The sequence below is a fragment of the Schistocerca cancellata genome, chromosome 6 (genome assembly GCF_023864275.1).
Source record: "Schistocerca cancellata isolate TAMUIC-IGC-003103 chromosome 6, iqSchCanc2.1, whole genome shotgun sequence".
Lineage (NCBI taxonomy): Eukaryota > Metazoa > Arthropoda > Insecta > Orthoptera > Acrididae > Schistocerca > Schistocerca cancellata.
Genome location: NC_064631.1, coordinates 576,826,459 through 576,842,599, shown reverse-complemented (window position 1 = coordinate 576,842,599; position 16,141 = coordinate 576,826,459). Strand labels below are relative to the sequence as shown.

The following is a 16,141-nucleotide window of genomic DNA, read 5'->3' as shown; positions in this document are numbered from 1 at the left end:
CCAGACTGAATGTGAGGACATCCTACCCACATTCCTTGAGAACTTCAACACATATTTAAACGTTTGCTTCACCTGATACTCATCAGCGCAACAATTTACTTTCCTTCTAATGACCTCCACTCATGGAGTGTTCCAGCAGTTTCTCTATTCACATCAAACCTACTAGGCACCAACAATACATCTATTTCAACTGCTGCAACCATTCCACACACCTAGCCATCCACAGTTGTCACATCCACTGTGATGAGCAGTCCCTCTCCAAATATGCTGAGGGTCTTGCTGACTGAATGATAGTTCTATTTCATGATGCACTTTTGCAGATGGTGAATTAACATCACTGATGAATTAATACATAGCCAGGACTTGGTTATTGGCATTTTACACTAAATTACCATACATTTTTAACTTATTTATGCAATAAATGCCAAACTCTGTGTATGTAATTAGTGCTTGCCTGATGAAACCTACTTATGGTGGCTGGTGCTGTTATTAAGGCATATGTACAGCAGTGCAAGACCCATCACTAAGACTGCAGAACCACACTCTGTCTTAGGGCTTATTGACTAGTCCAAACCCCAATAAAGTTCTACCAGTCTGAACAAGATCCTTTGCTTGGTCTTTAGTTTAATTTGTTTTCTGAAAACATACCAGATCACTCAAGAATACCCGAGAACATTGTACATGTGAATATTCAAAGAAATCTTAAGAATGTTAATATTTCACAATAAAAATACTCTTGAATACTCAAAAAGACTCTATTTCACAAGCAAAAATACACTTGAATACTAAAACATACTCTTAGGTATTCAATAAAATCCTAATTTGGAATAAAGTACTCTGTCACTTACTTACTCTTTTCTTTATAGAACATCAAGAATATTCAAGAACATTCTTAAACATTCAGGAGAATTCCAGAACATTCCTGAACCTTGTTGAAGATTCTATAACTTTCTGGAACATTCTTGAACCTTCTGGAAGATTCTGGAACATTCTCAAACGTTCTGGAAGATTCTATAATTTACTGGAATATTCTACAAGGTCCTGGCCAGTCTTGGCCACTCCAGCACTCGACTCCTGACTGTTGCATTGCCTTCCCACAAGAAGCCTTTTTGGTGAAATGTGCCCTTTTGAAACTCATAACATTGCAGTTGCTATCTGAAACCTTCTTCACGAATAGGAGGTGGAGGGCTACCATATCGTATAGTCACCACAGGGCTGCAATAGTGGGTTGTAGAGCTATATCACGCCATGCACAGTCAAAACACATTCATATTTGTTACGTATACTGATTTGAGAACACTGATGTCATAGGCCTTTAAATGTTTCACAGAAAGGGTTTAGCTTCCATTTGGGGAGTCTCTGGGCTGAGGTAAGGTTATCTCACAGTGCTCCACCACAGGTTAAGTTGAAGTCTCTTGCATGGGGGCTTATGAGTGGTAGCATATTGTGTAGCAATTGTGTAGTGAATGCCGGAAGTCAGGTATGATGTGTTTGAGTGATACAAAGACACTGAAGAGTGTGACAGAAGCAGCTGACATCCAGCCAGCAGCAGTTCCACATTTCAGAGATAGCCCAGATGACAGAACAGATAAATATTACACTGATAGCATAAATGTATTTGTAACTTGGTTTCCAGAGCTGCCTACAGGCAGAGATTGTGGGGGTGCAATTACTAAGTAAGTGTTTGTGGGTCAGAGGAGCTGAGCAGTTCTTAGTAATGACATATGAGAGTGAAGCAACTCATCCATTATTAAATATAATGCAGTCAGTCAGGACAATTGAGTCAGGTGATAACTTTCTTGGTACTATGTTTTGTCCGCTCGAGAATGGCAAATATGTAACAGGATAGATATCATCTTGCTGCTTGTAATGATAATTTTGCTGCAGAGATGTCTGCTGCAGCAAAAATAAGATAAATGAAGTGGTCCCTGCATGACATTGCTTTGTCATGGGCAAATGAGAATGCTGATAAATTTAACATGGCATTACTTTGTTGTGGGTAAACTAGAATGCTGACAAATTTATAGATGATAAGGCTTATATGAGGTGTTTTAAACTTAAGTTTTAAGATGATGTGAGGCAGACTCACCTGCAAAATTAGCTCTTAAATGGGGCTTTATGTAGGAATTGTCAGGCCACTATAAAATAATTTTGTATGGAAAAGAAAATCAGATGCATATGAACATGGTGCCTTAACAGAAATATATACTCTGAGCAGACATAAGAGTAATGGGTGTAGTGAGAACGACATGTGCTGATGTGTGAATAATCAGGCAGTTCCAGTGCACAATAGCTGTGAACACAGCCCATCCAATTCTCCATGGAGGAGAGAGAATTTCAATACATAGTCTACTGGCAGTAACAGTAACAGTCTGGGAAACAAGTGTGAAAGAAAATGATGACAATCACAGGCACTGGCAGTTGAAAAACTAATATTTTCTGCATTTTTAGAACTGAAATGGATTAATAAACCAATGAGAAAAAGGATTATGAAAAGGATAAGTGCAGAAGTGTGCAACCAGCGCAGGCATATGCTATTGACGCAATTTTGACTAACAAGCTATTCTGGGAAGTCTGGATAAATCATGTGCATTGGAGAGTGAAGAAATCAGTACAAAATGGTTGTAATTTTAAAGATGTTTCTCAGACTGATGGGCTATTTAATAATTCAGAATATGTTTGTGAGAACTGGATGGAAGCAATTAGTGTGGAAATTTGTTTTCCTAAAGCAGAGAGGGGAATGAAACTAACTGATGTAAAAATCAGGTCTAAGGAGACATTGAAAAAGATGGGATGCAGTATTGACGGTAATGTTAATGTGAGTGATATTGTCCACTGTGCAATGAAAAGTGGCGGAGCTGAAGGCACACCCATTGGAAGGCAGGTTACAGAATTGATGCTTGAAGTTGACAGGATAGAGTCACGTATGTCAGCCAGAGACTGTTAATGCATGTAGTTAATGGGAAAGGTGACAGGGACAGTTAATGGTGGGTCACTGTAAGGATCAGAACTTGAAAATAATGTATTTCATGTTAATTCAGATTTTGTAGCCCCTGCATTTGACACCACAGAAGAAGGTATTTGCACTTTTGTTTCTGTGGAGTGAAGTGACCCTCACATCTTTGGACTGTAACATAGATTCTAGCTGGTTGTGTTATTGAAGAACATGAATTCAGTTGGTTGAAGTCATGTGGCTATGAACAAATTGCTTATCCCAGCTTGGTGGGAGCAGAATGAGTTCTGAGTAGCAAGGAAGTTGGAGCAACATAAGTGTGAAGCAGGGACCAAGATTTTCTATAAATTGTTCTGTGATGATGAAGAGATACATAAACTGTTGTAGGCAATGATATTTATGGAATGTACAACCATTCATCAAAATTAAGATAAATGAGGTAAAGATATGGCATTTCTGGACTCTGGCAGTTGTGTGTTATCTTTAACAGAATCCTTTATGTGAAGTATAAAGGAACAAAAACCTGTGATGTTTCATGGTGTGAGGGGGATAAATACAGCAACAGGAGATGCGAGTGAGGGACATTATTAGAATTAAAGTGATGTTTGTGATTTTAATACAGGTTATCTAATTGTCCCACATCAAGTGAATGACATAATTTTATATACCAATTTTTGATGCACTATCAAAGAAATACAAAATATAGAAAAAGGATAGATAAAAAATCTACTCACCAAGCAGTGACAGGGGAACAAACACACAAAACTTTACAATATTTTGACGCCAGTGACTCCTTCTTCTGGCAGAAGAGTTGAAGGGGAAGGAACAGGAGTGAAGGGAAAGGACTGGAGAGGTTTAGGGAAAGGGGTGCAGTTCATAAAAGTCACCGGGAACCCCAGGTCACCGGAGATTTAGCCAACGGAATAAGAAGGAAAGACTGATTTTGGGGACTGCTGGCAGAAGACTTGAAGGGAAAGGAAGAGGGTGAATGAAAAGGACTGTAGAGGTTTAGGGAAAGAGTTACAGTTCCAAAAAGTCACCCAGAACCCTGGGCAAGGGGAGAATTACTGGACGGTATGAGAAGGAAAGACTGATTGTTGGGGATTGCACCGGATGAGATTTGAAAACCTGAGAGCTTAAGTACGGATGGCAGGGTAATATGCATGACAGAGATTACTACTAAAACATTGTGCATGAGTTAATAAGAGTGAAAAACTAAGTGTGTTGTATATAACAGAGATGGGAGGGGAGCTGGAAAAAATAGTCAAATCAGAAAATGAAAGATATAGAAAACTAAAATAAAATGAAGAAAGGAGTAGTTACTGTGAAGAAATGCTGAGACAGAAGGAATTAACATAAATTAAGGCCAGGTGTGTGTGAGAACCAAGGACATGTTGTAGTGCTAACTTCGACCTGCAGAACTCTGAGAAACTGGTGTCTGGGGGAAGAATCCAGATGGCACATGTGAAACGGGCACCAAGGTCACGATTGTCTTGTTGTACAGCATGCTCTGCAACAGGATATTGTGTGTTGCCTATATACACCCTCTGCCTATGTCCATTCATCCTGACTGATAACTGGATGGCAGTCATGCTGATGTGAAAGGCCGAACAGTGTTTACGTAACAGCTTGTTTTCTTCTCATCCCATCCGGTAAGTCTCCCCTTGACACGGGGTTCTGGGTGACTTTTCTGAACTGCACCCCTTTCCCTAAACCTCTCCAGTCCTTTTCCTTCATTGCTCCTCCTTCCCTTCAACTCTTCTGAAAGAAGAAGGAGCCACTGGCTCCAAAAGCTTGTAAGTATTAAACTCTTTGTGTGTGTGTGTGTGTGTGTGTGTGTGTGTGTGTGTGTGTGTGTGTGTGTTTTCCCCTGCCGCCACTTTGTGAGTAGATTTTTTATCTGTCCATTTACATTATTTATCAATAATTGATTATTTTCATTGAAATATAGAAAAAGATATTTCCAATTTGACAGTGGTTGAAGCTACAAATGAATACAATCCAAAGAAGTATTAAGAGGTGAGGCACAGGTAGCCCACATAATTACTATGCATGAAGAATGTGAGGAGCTTTGTGTGCATAAAGAGGATCAATAAAACATATCTATCACAATGTGACAAACTAAACAGCATGTTGTGTAATTATGTAGAGATATTATCACACAGTCCTAGTTGGGTAGATGATTTCAAATACCCACTCAAAGACTTGTCATACAAATTGATAACAGTGAACTCAATGGGAAGCAAGCACCCCCAACAAGGCAAGTGAACTGTTAGCCATGGATTTATTTGGACTACTTCCCAAAGTTTTGGTATGTCATTTTAATGGACAAGTGTTCCCAAAATATATCAAGTTGCTTGCCCCACTGATGAACTTGAAAACGATTACATTTGCAATGTTGCCAGGCTAGCTAGGATCTTATCTGACAATGGACCGTAGTTCATTTCAACCACATGGGAGGCATTTATAGCAAAACACGGCATCAAATATGTACAAATATCTGTACATCACCTGGCTAACAATCCAACTCAGCACTACATGCGGAAAATTGTTCAGTTATTTTGGTCTTACACAAGTTCGAAGTATGCCAGTTGCGTGGAACAATTTCCTTATTTTGCAGATGAACTGAACAGTAATAAGAGTATTGCAACAGGCATATCCCTGCTTGAGGTGACTGCACTGAATACCTCCCGGGACAGGAGATGACATCAGCAAAGAGACATGACTGCTAGGAAGCAGATGGAAAAGGCAGCTGAGCAGAAGAAGCAATATGACACTTCAAATAAACTTGTAACTTACCACATTGAAGATTTGGTTGTAGTGAAAAGCAAAGAAAAGTCAATCCATACATAGTGTGAAATCAAGAAATAGTTGAAATTGTATTATGTGGCATTTCAAGTTACAGAATGTTTGCAACTAAATATGTAGAAGCCACAGTAACCAATTTTCAGAAAACCAGAGTTTAAAAAAAATTGAAACACAAATACAAACATTAATGTTGCTAATAATGTGAAAGTGGGGAGCAATCCGTTAGGATGGGGGAAGGGTGTGCAGATAGGCAGATAGGGTTAGGGGTGGGATCAGGAGTACAGACAGGGGCTCAGAAAGAACAGAGAGGCTTGAGAGACAGTGAATAGTGGAGAGTGAGACCATCAAGACTGCGAAAGTGGGTGGGTGATGGTGGTGGGGGGAGGGGGGCAGGAGGAAGAAGGGCGCAACTGAATATTATGCTAGAGGATGTTGTTGTTGTTGTGGTCTTCAGTCCTGAGACTGGTTTGATGCAGCTCTCCATGCTACTCTATCCTGTGCAAGCTTCTTCATCTCCAAGTAACTACTGCAACCTACATCCTTCTGAATCTGCTTAGTGTATTCATCTCTTGGTCTCCCTCTACAATTTTTACCCTACACGCTGCCCTCCAATGCTAAATTTGTGATCCCTTGATACTTCATAACATGTCCTACCAACCGGTCCCTTCTTCTAGTCAAGTTGTACCACAAACTCCTCTTCTCCCCAATTCTATTCAATACCTCCTCATTAGTTATGTGATCTACTCATCTAATCTTCAGCATTCTTCTGTAGCACCACATTTTAAACGCTTCTATTCTCTTCTTGTCCAAACTATTTAGCGTCCATGTTTCACTTCCATACATAGCTACACTCCATATAAATACATTCAGAAACGACTTCCTGACACTTAAAACTACATTCAATGTTAACAAATTTCTCTTCTACAGAAACGCTTTCCTTGCCATTGCCAGTCTCCATTTTATATTCTCTCTACTTCGACCATCATCAGTTATTTTGCTCCCCAAATAGCAAAACTCCCTTACTACTTTAAGTGTCTCATTTCCTAATCTAATTCCCTCAGCATCACCTGACTTAATTTGACTACATTCCATTATCCTCGTTTTGCTTTTGTTGATGTTCATCTTATATCCTCCTTTCAAGACACTATCCATTCCATTCAACTGCTCTTCCAAGTCCTTTGCTGTCTCTGACAGAATTACAATGTCATCGGCGAACCTCAAAGTTTTTATTTCTTCTCTATGGATTTTAATACCTACTCCAAATTATTTTTTTGTTTCCTTTACTGCTTGCTCAATATACAGATTTAATAACATTGGGGAGAGGCTACAACCCTGTCTCACTCCCTTCCCAACCGCTGCTTCCCTTTCATGCCCCTCGACTCTTATAACTGCCATCTGGTTTCTGTACAAATTGTAAATAGCCTTTCGCTCCCTGTATTTTACCCCTGCCACCTTCAGAATTTGAAAGAGAGTATTCCAGTCAACATTGTCAACAAGCTTTCTCTAAGTCTACAAATGCTAGAAATGTAGGTTTGCATTTCCTTGATCTAGCTTCTAAGATAAGTCATAGGGTCAGTATTGCCTCACATGTTCCAATATTTCTACGGAATCCAAACTGATCTTCCCTGAGGTCAGCTTCTACTAGTTTTTTCGTTTGTCTGTAAAGAATTTGCGTTAGTATTTTACAGGCGTGACTTATTAAGCTGATAGTTCGGTAATTTTCGCATCTGTCAACACCTGCTTTCTTTGGGATTGGAATTATTATATTCTTCTTGAAGTCTGAGGGTATTTCCCCTGTCTCATATATCTTGCTCACCTGATGGTAGAGTTTTGTCAGGACTGGCTCTCCCAAGGCTGTCAGTAGTTCTAATGGAATGTTGTCTACTCCTGGGGCCTTGTTTTGACTCAGATCTTTCAGTGCTCTGTCAAACTCTTCATGCAGTATCATATCTCCCATTTCATCTTCATCTATATCTTCTTCCATTTCCATAATATTGTCCTCAAGAACATCGCCCTTGTATAGGCCCTCTATATACTCCTTCCACCTTTCTGCTTTCCCTTCTTTGCTTAGAACTGGGTTTCCATCTGAGCTCTTGATATTGATACAAGTGGTTCTCTTTTCTCCAAAGGTCTCTTTAATTTTCCTGTAGGCAGTATCTATCTTACCCCTGGTGAGATAAGCCTCTACATCCTTACATTTGTCCTCTAGCCATCCCTGCTTAGCCATTTTGCACTTCCTGTCGATCTCATTTTTGAGATGTTTGTATTCCTAGTTGCTTGGTTGATTTACTGCGTTTTTATATTTTCTCCTTTCATCAGTTAACTTCAATATTTCTTCTGTTACCCAAGGATTCCTAGTAGCCCTCGTCTTTTTACCTACTTGATCCTCTGCTACCTTCACATTTCATCCGTCAAAGCTACCCATTCTTCTTCTACTGTATTTCTTTCCCCCATGTGTGTCAGTTGTTCCCTTATGCTCTCCCTGAAACTCTGTACAACCTCTGGTTTAGTCAGTTTATCCACATCCCATCTCCTTAAATTCCCACCTTTTTGCAGTTTCTTCAGTTTTAATCTACAGTTCATAACCAATAGATTGTGGTCAGAGTCCATATCTGCCCCTGGAAATGTCTTACAATTTAAAACCTGGTTCCTAAATATCTGTCTTGCCATTATATAATCTATCTGAAACCTGTCTGTATCTCCAGGCTTCTTCATGTATACAACTTTCTTTTATGATTCTTGAACCAAATGTTAGCTATGATTAAGTTGTGCTCTGTGCAAAATTCTACCAGGCGGCTTCCTCTTTCATTTATTCCCCCCAATCCATATTCACCTACTACATTTCCTTCTCTCCCTTTTCCTACTACTGAATTCCAGTCACCCATGACTATTAAATTTTCGTCTCCCTTCACTACCTGAATAATTTCTTTTATTTCATCACACATTTCTTCAATTTCTCCATCACCTGCAGAGCTAGTTGGCATATAAACTTGTACTACTGTAGTAGGCATGGGCTTCTTGTCTATCTTGGCCACAATAATGCACTCACTATGCTGTGTGTAGTAGCTTACCTGCACTCCTATTTTTTATTCATTATTAAACCTACTCCTGCATTACCCCTATTTGATTTTGTATTTATAACCCTGTATTCACCTGACCAAAAGTCTTGTTCCTCCTGCAACCGAACTTCACTAATTCCCAATATGTCTAACTTTAATCTATCAACTCACCATTTTAAATTTTCTAACCTACCTGCCCGATTAAGTGATCTGACATTCCACGCTCCGATCTGTAGAATGCCAGTTTTCTTTCTTCTGATAATGACGTCCTCTTGAGTTGTCTCCGCCAAGAGATCCAAATGGGGGACTATTTTACCTCCGGAATATTTTACCCAAGAGGACGCCATCATCATTTAACCATACAGTAAAGCTGCATGCCTTTGGGAAAAATTACGGCTGTAGTTTCCCCTTGCTTTTACCCGTTCCAGTACCAGCACAGCAAGGCCATTTTGGTTAGTGTTACAAGGCCAGATCAGTCAATCATCCAGACTGTTGCCCCTGCAACTACTGAAAAGGCTGCTGCCCCTCTTCAGGAACCACATGATTGTCTGGCCTCTCAGCAGATACCCCTCCGTTGTTGTTGCACATACGGTACGGCTATCTGTATCGCTGAGGCACGCAAGCCTCCCCAGCAACGGCAAGGTCCATCAAGGCAATACAATTAGGGAGATTTTTAAATGTAACACATAAAGAACTGAGCTTTTTGGTTCATTTATGCATGTTTAGGATGTCTAGGAACTTCACATGAAGTTTCATTCAATGTGTGCCCATTTATCTCTATTTTGGCAATCTGTACATCATTTTTATTAACCAGGAATTGCATAGTATAGCTTTTTTGGAAGATGACGATTTAAGTCATTGGCTGTGAATCCACTGTAAGCCTTGGCAGATACTATCCTGGCTATGACTCATATTGTGTTTGGGGTAGTGGAAGACAAGATTTCGAGCTTATAGTATTTTCTATCAATGCCGTCCCAACACTGGGGATCAAACATACTGTTTGCAGTAGCATTGTAGTAACCATAGTTACTGCTACACTTCATTTTGTTGTGCTTCATTTGAACTGCTTGTGCTACAATGAGGGATGAAGCAGTTCTTTATCATCATGGAAACTACCTACGAATCTACCTTCAAAAATAAAGTTCACTGTCCACAACATGTGAAGAAGAAAATGATTCTGAGCACTATGGGATTTAACATCTGAGGTCATCAGTCCCCTAGAACTTAGAACTACTTAAACCTAACTAACCTAAGGGCATCACACACACACACGCCCGAGGCAGGATTCGTACCTGCGACCGTAGTGGTCGCGTAGTTCCAGACTGAAGCGCCTAGAACCACTCGGAGGAGGAGGAGGAGGAGATTAGTGTTTAACGTCCCATCGACAACGAGGTCATTAGAGACGGAGCCCAAGCTCGGTTGAGGGAAGGATGGGGAAGGAAATCGGCCGTGCCCTTTCAAAGGAACCATCCCGGCATTTGCCTGAAGCGATTTAGGGAAATCACGGAAAACCTAAATCAGGATGGCCGGAGACGGGATTGAACCGTCGTCCTCCCGAATGCGAGTCCAGTGTGCTAACCACTGCGCCACCTCGCTCGGTTAGAGAACCACTCGGCCACACCAACCGGCTGTGAAGAAGATATATATGTAGTACAAAGTGGGGCAGTAGTGGGAGCATTACATCAGGGAGATGGAATCTCTTCTCTCTGTGTTGGTGTTAACATGCATTTAGATTTTTTAGGTGTCTTGTTGCAAGGTGCACTATACATCATAAACCTGATCTGTGATGTGCCAAAAATAAAGATATTGGCATTGATAAAAATGTACCATAAAAACTATTTTCTTGGAATTTATTTGGTACAAATATCATCATTTTTAAATGTATTTTCTGCTTGTTGGATTAACAATTTTCTCCTTTTCAACAATTCTGTAATAAAATATTTAAAATTTCTATGACATTGGACCATGGACCTTGCCGCTGGTGGGGAGGCTTGCGTGCCTCAGCGATACAGATGGCCGTACCGTAGGTGCAACCACAACGGAGGGGTATCTGTTGAGAGGCCAGACAAACATGTGGTTCCTGAAGAGGGGCAGCAGCCTTTTCAGTAGTTGCAGGGGCAACAGTCTGGATGATTGACTGATCTGGCCTTGTAACATCAACCAAAACGGCCTTGCTGTGCTGGTACTGCGAACGGCTGAAAGCAAGGGGAAACTACAGCCGTAATTTTTCCCGAGGACATGCAGCTCTACTGTATGATTAAATGACGATGGCGTCCTCTTGGGTAAAATATTCCGGAGGTAAAATAGTCCCCCATTCGGATCTCCGGGCGGGGACTACTCAGGAGGACGTCGTTATCAGGAGAAAGAAAACTGGCATTCTACGGATCGGAGCGTGGAATGTCAGATCCCTTAATCGGGCAGGTAGGTTAGAAAATTTAAAAAGGGAAATGGATAGGTTAAAGTTAGATATAGTGGGAATTAGTGAAGTTCGGTGGCAGGAGGAACAAGACTTTTGGTCAGGTGATTACAGGGTTATAAATACAAAATCAAATAGGGGTAATGCAGGAGTAGGTTTAATAATGAATAAAAAAATAGAAGTGCGGGTTAGCTACTACAAACAGCATAGTGAACGCATTATTGTGGCCAAGATAGACACAAAGCCCATGCCTACTACAGTAGTACAAGTTTATATGCCAACTACCTCTGCAGATGATGAAGAAATAGATGAAAGGTATGGCGAGATAAAAGAAATTATTCAGGTAGTGAAAGGAGACGAAAATTTAATAGTCATGGGTGACTGGAATTCGTCAGTAGGAAAAGGGAGAGAAGGAAACATAGTAGATGAATATGGATTGGGGGGAAGGAATGAAAGAGGAAGCCGCCTTGTAGAATTTTGCACAGAGCATAACTTAATCATAGCCAACACTTGGTTCAAGAATCATAAAAGAAGGTTGTATACCTGGAAGAATCCTGGAGATACTAGTAGGTATCAGATAGATTATATAATGGTAAGACAGAGATTTAGGAACCAGGTTTTAAATTGTAAGACATTTCCTGGGGCAGATGTGGATTCTGACCACAATCTATTGGTTATGAACTGCAGATTGAAACTGAAGAAACTGCAAAAAGGTGGGAATTTAAGGAGATGGGACCTGGATAAACTGAAAGAACCAGAGGTTGTAGAGAGTTTCAGGGAGAGCATAAGGGAACAATTGACAGGAATGGGGGAAAGAAATACAGTAGAAGAAGAATGGGTAGCTCTGAGGGATGAAGTAGTGAAGGCAGCAGAGGATCAATTAGGTAAAAAGACGAGGGCTAATAGAAATCCTTGGGTAACAGAAGAAATATTGAATTTAATTGATGAAAGGAGAAAATACAAAAATGCAGTAAAAGAAGCAGGCAAAAAGGAATACAAACGTCTCAAAAATGAGATCGACAGGAAGTGCAAAATGGCTAAGCAGGGATGGCTAGAGGACAAATGTAAGGATGGAGAGGCTTGTCTCACTAGGGGTAAGATAGATACTGCCTACAGGAAAATTAAAGAGACCTTTGGAGAGAAGAGAACCACTTGTATGAATATCAAGAGCTCAGATGGCAACCCAGTTCTAAGCAAAGAAGGGAAGGCAGAAAGGTGGAAGTAGTATATAGAGGGTTTATACAAGGGCGATGTACTTGAGGACAATATTATGGAAATGGAAGAGGATGTAGATGAAGATGAAATGGGAGATAAGATACTGCATGAAGAGTTTGACAGAGCACTGAAAGACCTGAGTCGAAACAAGGCCCCCGGAGTAGACAACATTCCATTTGAACTACTGATGGCCTCGGGAGAGCCAGTCATGACAAAATTCTACCATCTGGTGAGCACGATGTATGAGACAGGCGAAATACCCTCAGACTTCAAGAAGAATATAATAATTCAAATCCCAAAGAAAGCAGATGTTGACAGATGTGAAAATTACCGAACTATCAGTTTAATAAGTCACAGCTGCAAAATACTAACGCGAATTCTTTACAGACGAATGGAAAAACTGGTAGAAGCCGACCTCGGGGAAGATCAGTTTGGATTCCGTAGAAATGTTGGAACATGTGAGGCAATACTGACCTTACGACTTATCTTAGAAGAAAGATTAAGGAAAGGCAAACCTACGTTTCTAGCATTTGTAGACTTAGAGAAAGCTTTTGACAATGTTAACTGGAATACTCTCTTTCAAATTCTGAAGGTGGCAGGGGTAAAATACAGGGAGCGAAAGGCTATTAACAGTTTGTACAGAAACCAGATGGCAGTTATAAGAGTCGAGGGGCATGAAAGGGAAGCAGTGGTTGGGAAAGGAGTAAGACAGGGTTGTAGCCTCTCCCCGATGTTATTCAATCTGTATATTGAGCAAGCAGTAAAGGAAACAAAAGAAAAATTCGGAGTAGGTATTAAAATCCATGGAGAAGAAGTAAAAACTTTGAGGTTCGCCGATGACATTGTAATTCTGTCAGAGACAGCAAAGGACTTGGAAGAGCAGTTGAACGGAATGGACAGTGTCTTGAAAGGAGGATATAAGATGAACATCAACAAAAGCAAAACGAGGATAATGGAATGTAGTCAAATTAAGTCGGGTGATGCTGAGGGAATTAGATTAGGAAATGAGAAACTTAAAGTAGTAAAGGAGTTTTGCTATTTAGGGAGTAAAATAACCGATGATGGTCGAAGTAGAGAGGATATAAAATGTAGACTGGCAATGGCAAGGAAAGCGTTTCTCAAGAAGAGGAATTTGTTAACATCGAGTATAGATTTAAGTGTCAGGAAGTCGTTTCTGAAAGTATTTGTATGGAGTGTAGCCATGTATGGAAGTGAAACATGGACGATAACTAGTTTGGACAAGAAGAGAATAGAAGCATTCGAAATGTGGTGCTACAGAAGAATGCTGAAGATAAGGTGGGTAGATCACATAACTAATGAGGAGGTATTGAATAGGATTGGGGAGAAGAGAAGTTTGTGGCACAACTTGACTAGAAGACGGGATCGGTTGGTAGGACATGTTTTGAGGCATCAAGGGATCACAAATTTAGCATTGGAGGGCAGTGTGGAGGGTAAAAATTGTAGAGGGAGACCAAGAGATGAATACATTAAGCAGATTCAGAAGGATGTAGGTTGCAGTAGATACTGGGAGATGAAGAAGCTTGCACAGGATAGAGTAGCATGGAGAGCTGCATCAAACCAGTCTCAGGACTGAAGACCACAACAACAACAACATGACATTCAATTTTCTTAGCCAAACATCCTAACACAACTGTTATAACAATACAAAATAGCATGATGAAGATGACAAATATGTTCAAAATTCCTTGATGTAAAGATGATTCCTTTGCAAATAAACAAATAGGAGTTCTTTCCCCAACTTTACCAAGCTTGTACTGCAGCACTAATGGCCTTTCGCTTTAAAGTTATATTTCAGATTAACAGAAACTTTTGTAATTAACAACAGCCATACCTGTAAACAATGTTTGGGATGGTATTGTTCTTTTGGGCTTCAACAATCTGAGTTTCACTTGGATCAATCCCAATGACTGTTTGGAAATATGGTGCCAGTACTTCAGTACTTTGACCTGAACCACAGCCCACATCTACAGCCAGAGCTAAATCAGTAACCTACAAATAATAAAATAACAAAATTAACAAGAGTAATAACAGCAGTCACTAACATGAGAAATAGTACCCACTGTATAGATGTATCAAAGAGTGGTCAACAGAAATTGAAGTTTTCAATCTCTTTTGTATGTCTGTTGACCACTTGATGCCCTAAATGTATTATGAATGATTATCTTTGCTGTCTTCTTTATTTATATTCCACACAGGATTTTCCATTATCAAATATATCTTCCATCTATTTCGTCTGGGACTATTAGGAAACATAATTTTCTCCACTGCAGAAGTAAGAATATACAGATAAATAAACAAAAGTATAATGACTGAGACAAGAGTATACTGAGATTAAATATTTTTGCAACTGTTTCCAGTATGTATTATAATGTTGCTGGCAAATCATCACTTTATTTTTTTTTAACATCTCATGTGTTTCTGCACTTTAGATGAAATTGTATACAAACTTTAATGAGTAACAAAATGTTTCACTAACTCTGAACATGATTTACAAAACTGTTGGAATGACGACATTCTACCACACTGAGTCCAATTGGATGAGTAAGAATATCCATTTATTATTTATTATTCATTATTATGCAGTTTTAAAATGTTTGTATAACATAATCAATCAAAATGGACCTATCTACATCTACATACATACACCACAAGCCACTACTAGTTATTTCCTTTGCTATTCTACTCACAAACAGAGCAAAGGAAAAACAACTGTCTCTATGCCTCCATACAAACCACAATTTCTTGTATGTTACCTTTGCAGTCCTTATGTGGAATGTATGCTGGTAGCAGTAGAATCGTTCTGTAGTCAGCTTCAAATGCAGGTTCTCTAAATTTTTTCACTGTGTTCTTGAAAAGAATGTTGCCTTACCTCCAGGGATACCAATTTGATTACAGAACGTATATACAGCCACTTCGGTTGCATAAAATTTTGTCAGTTGACCATGGTTTCGATTGCACTAGGGCACTCTTCATCAGAATAAAAAGTTACACTGGATACATATAATCACACCATGGTTTAAAATGTCTGAGCAAAGATAACTTTTTATTCTGATGAAGACTGTTGCATGGAATACATGTAATCACAACATCGTTTAAAATGTCTGAGCAAAAGTAATTCTTTATTCTGATGAAGATTGCCCTAGCGCAGTTGAAACCATGGTCAATTGACAAAATTTTGTGCAACTGAAGTGGCTGTATATACATCCTGTAATTAAATAGCATGTGGTTGCTGGATCACAGCTACTCAAATGTTTAAAATTTCAAAACCCATTTGAATTCCTGAGGCACCCCTGTAATACTTGTGTGTAGTTCAAACCTACTGGTAACAAATATAGGAGGCCAACTCTGAACTGCCTTGATGTCTTCCTTCAATCCAACGTGGTGTGGATCTCAAACACTCCAGCAGCACTCAAGAATAGGTCACACCACTATCCTGTATGTGGTCTGCTTTACAGATGAACCACACTTTCCTAAAATTCTCCCAATAAACTAAAGATAACTATTTGCCTTCCCTACCATGATCCTCACACTCTGACTTGACTTCATATCACTTTGCAACATTACACTCAGGTAAATGATGTGATGTATCAAAACATTACGTGTTTGCTTTTCCTATCCATCAACATTAGCTTACATATTTCTACATTTAGAGCTTTCCTTCTCATCCCA

General features: G+C 39.7%; 1 protein-coding gene across 6 annotated transcripts in view; it reads right to left on the bottom strand.

Moving 5' to 3' along the window:
* Positions 1-16,141, bottom strand: part of LOC126190696 (putative methyltransferase DDB_G0268948) — a 125,323-nt gene that overhangs the window by 17,807 nt on the left and 91,375 nt on the right. For all 6 annotated transcript variants that reach the window (XM_049931158.1, XM_049931157.1, XM_049931154.1 and 3 more), the window contains exon 3: positions 14,304-14,461. In XM_049931158.1, the coding sequence (XP_049787115.1) occupies positions 14,304-14,461 (158 nt within the window). The remainder of the gene's footprint in view (positions 1-14,303; positions 14,462-16,141) is intronic.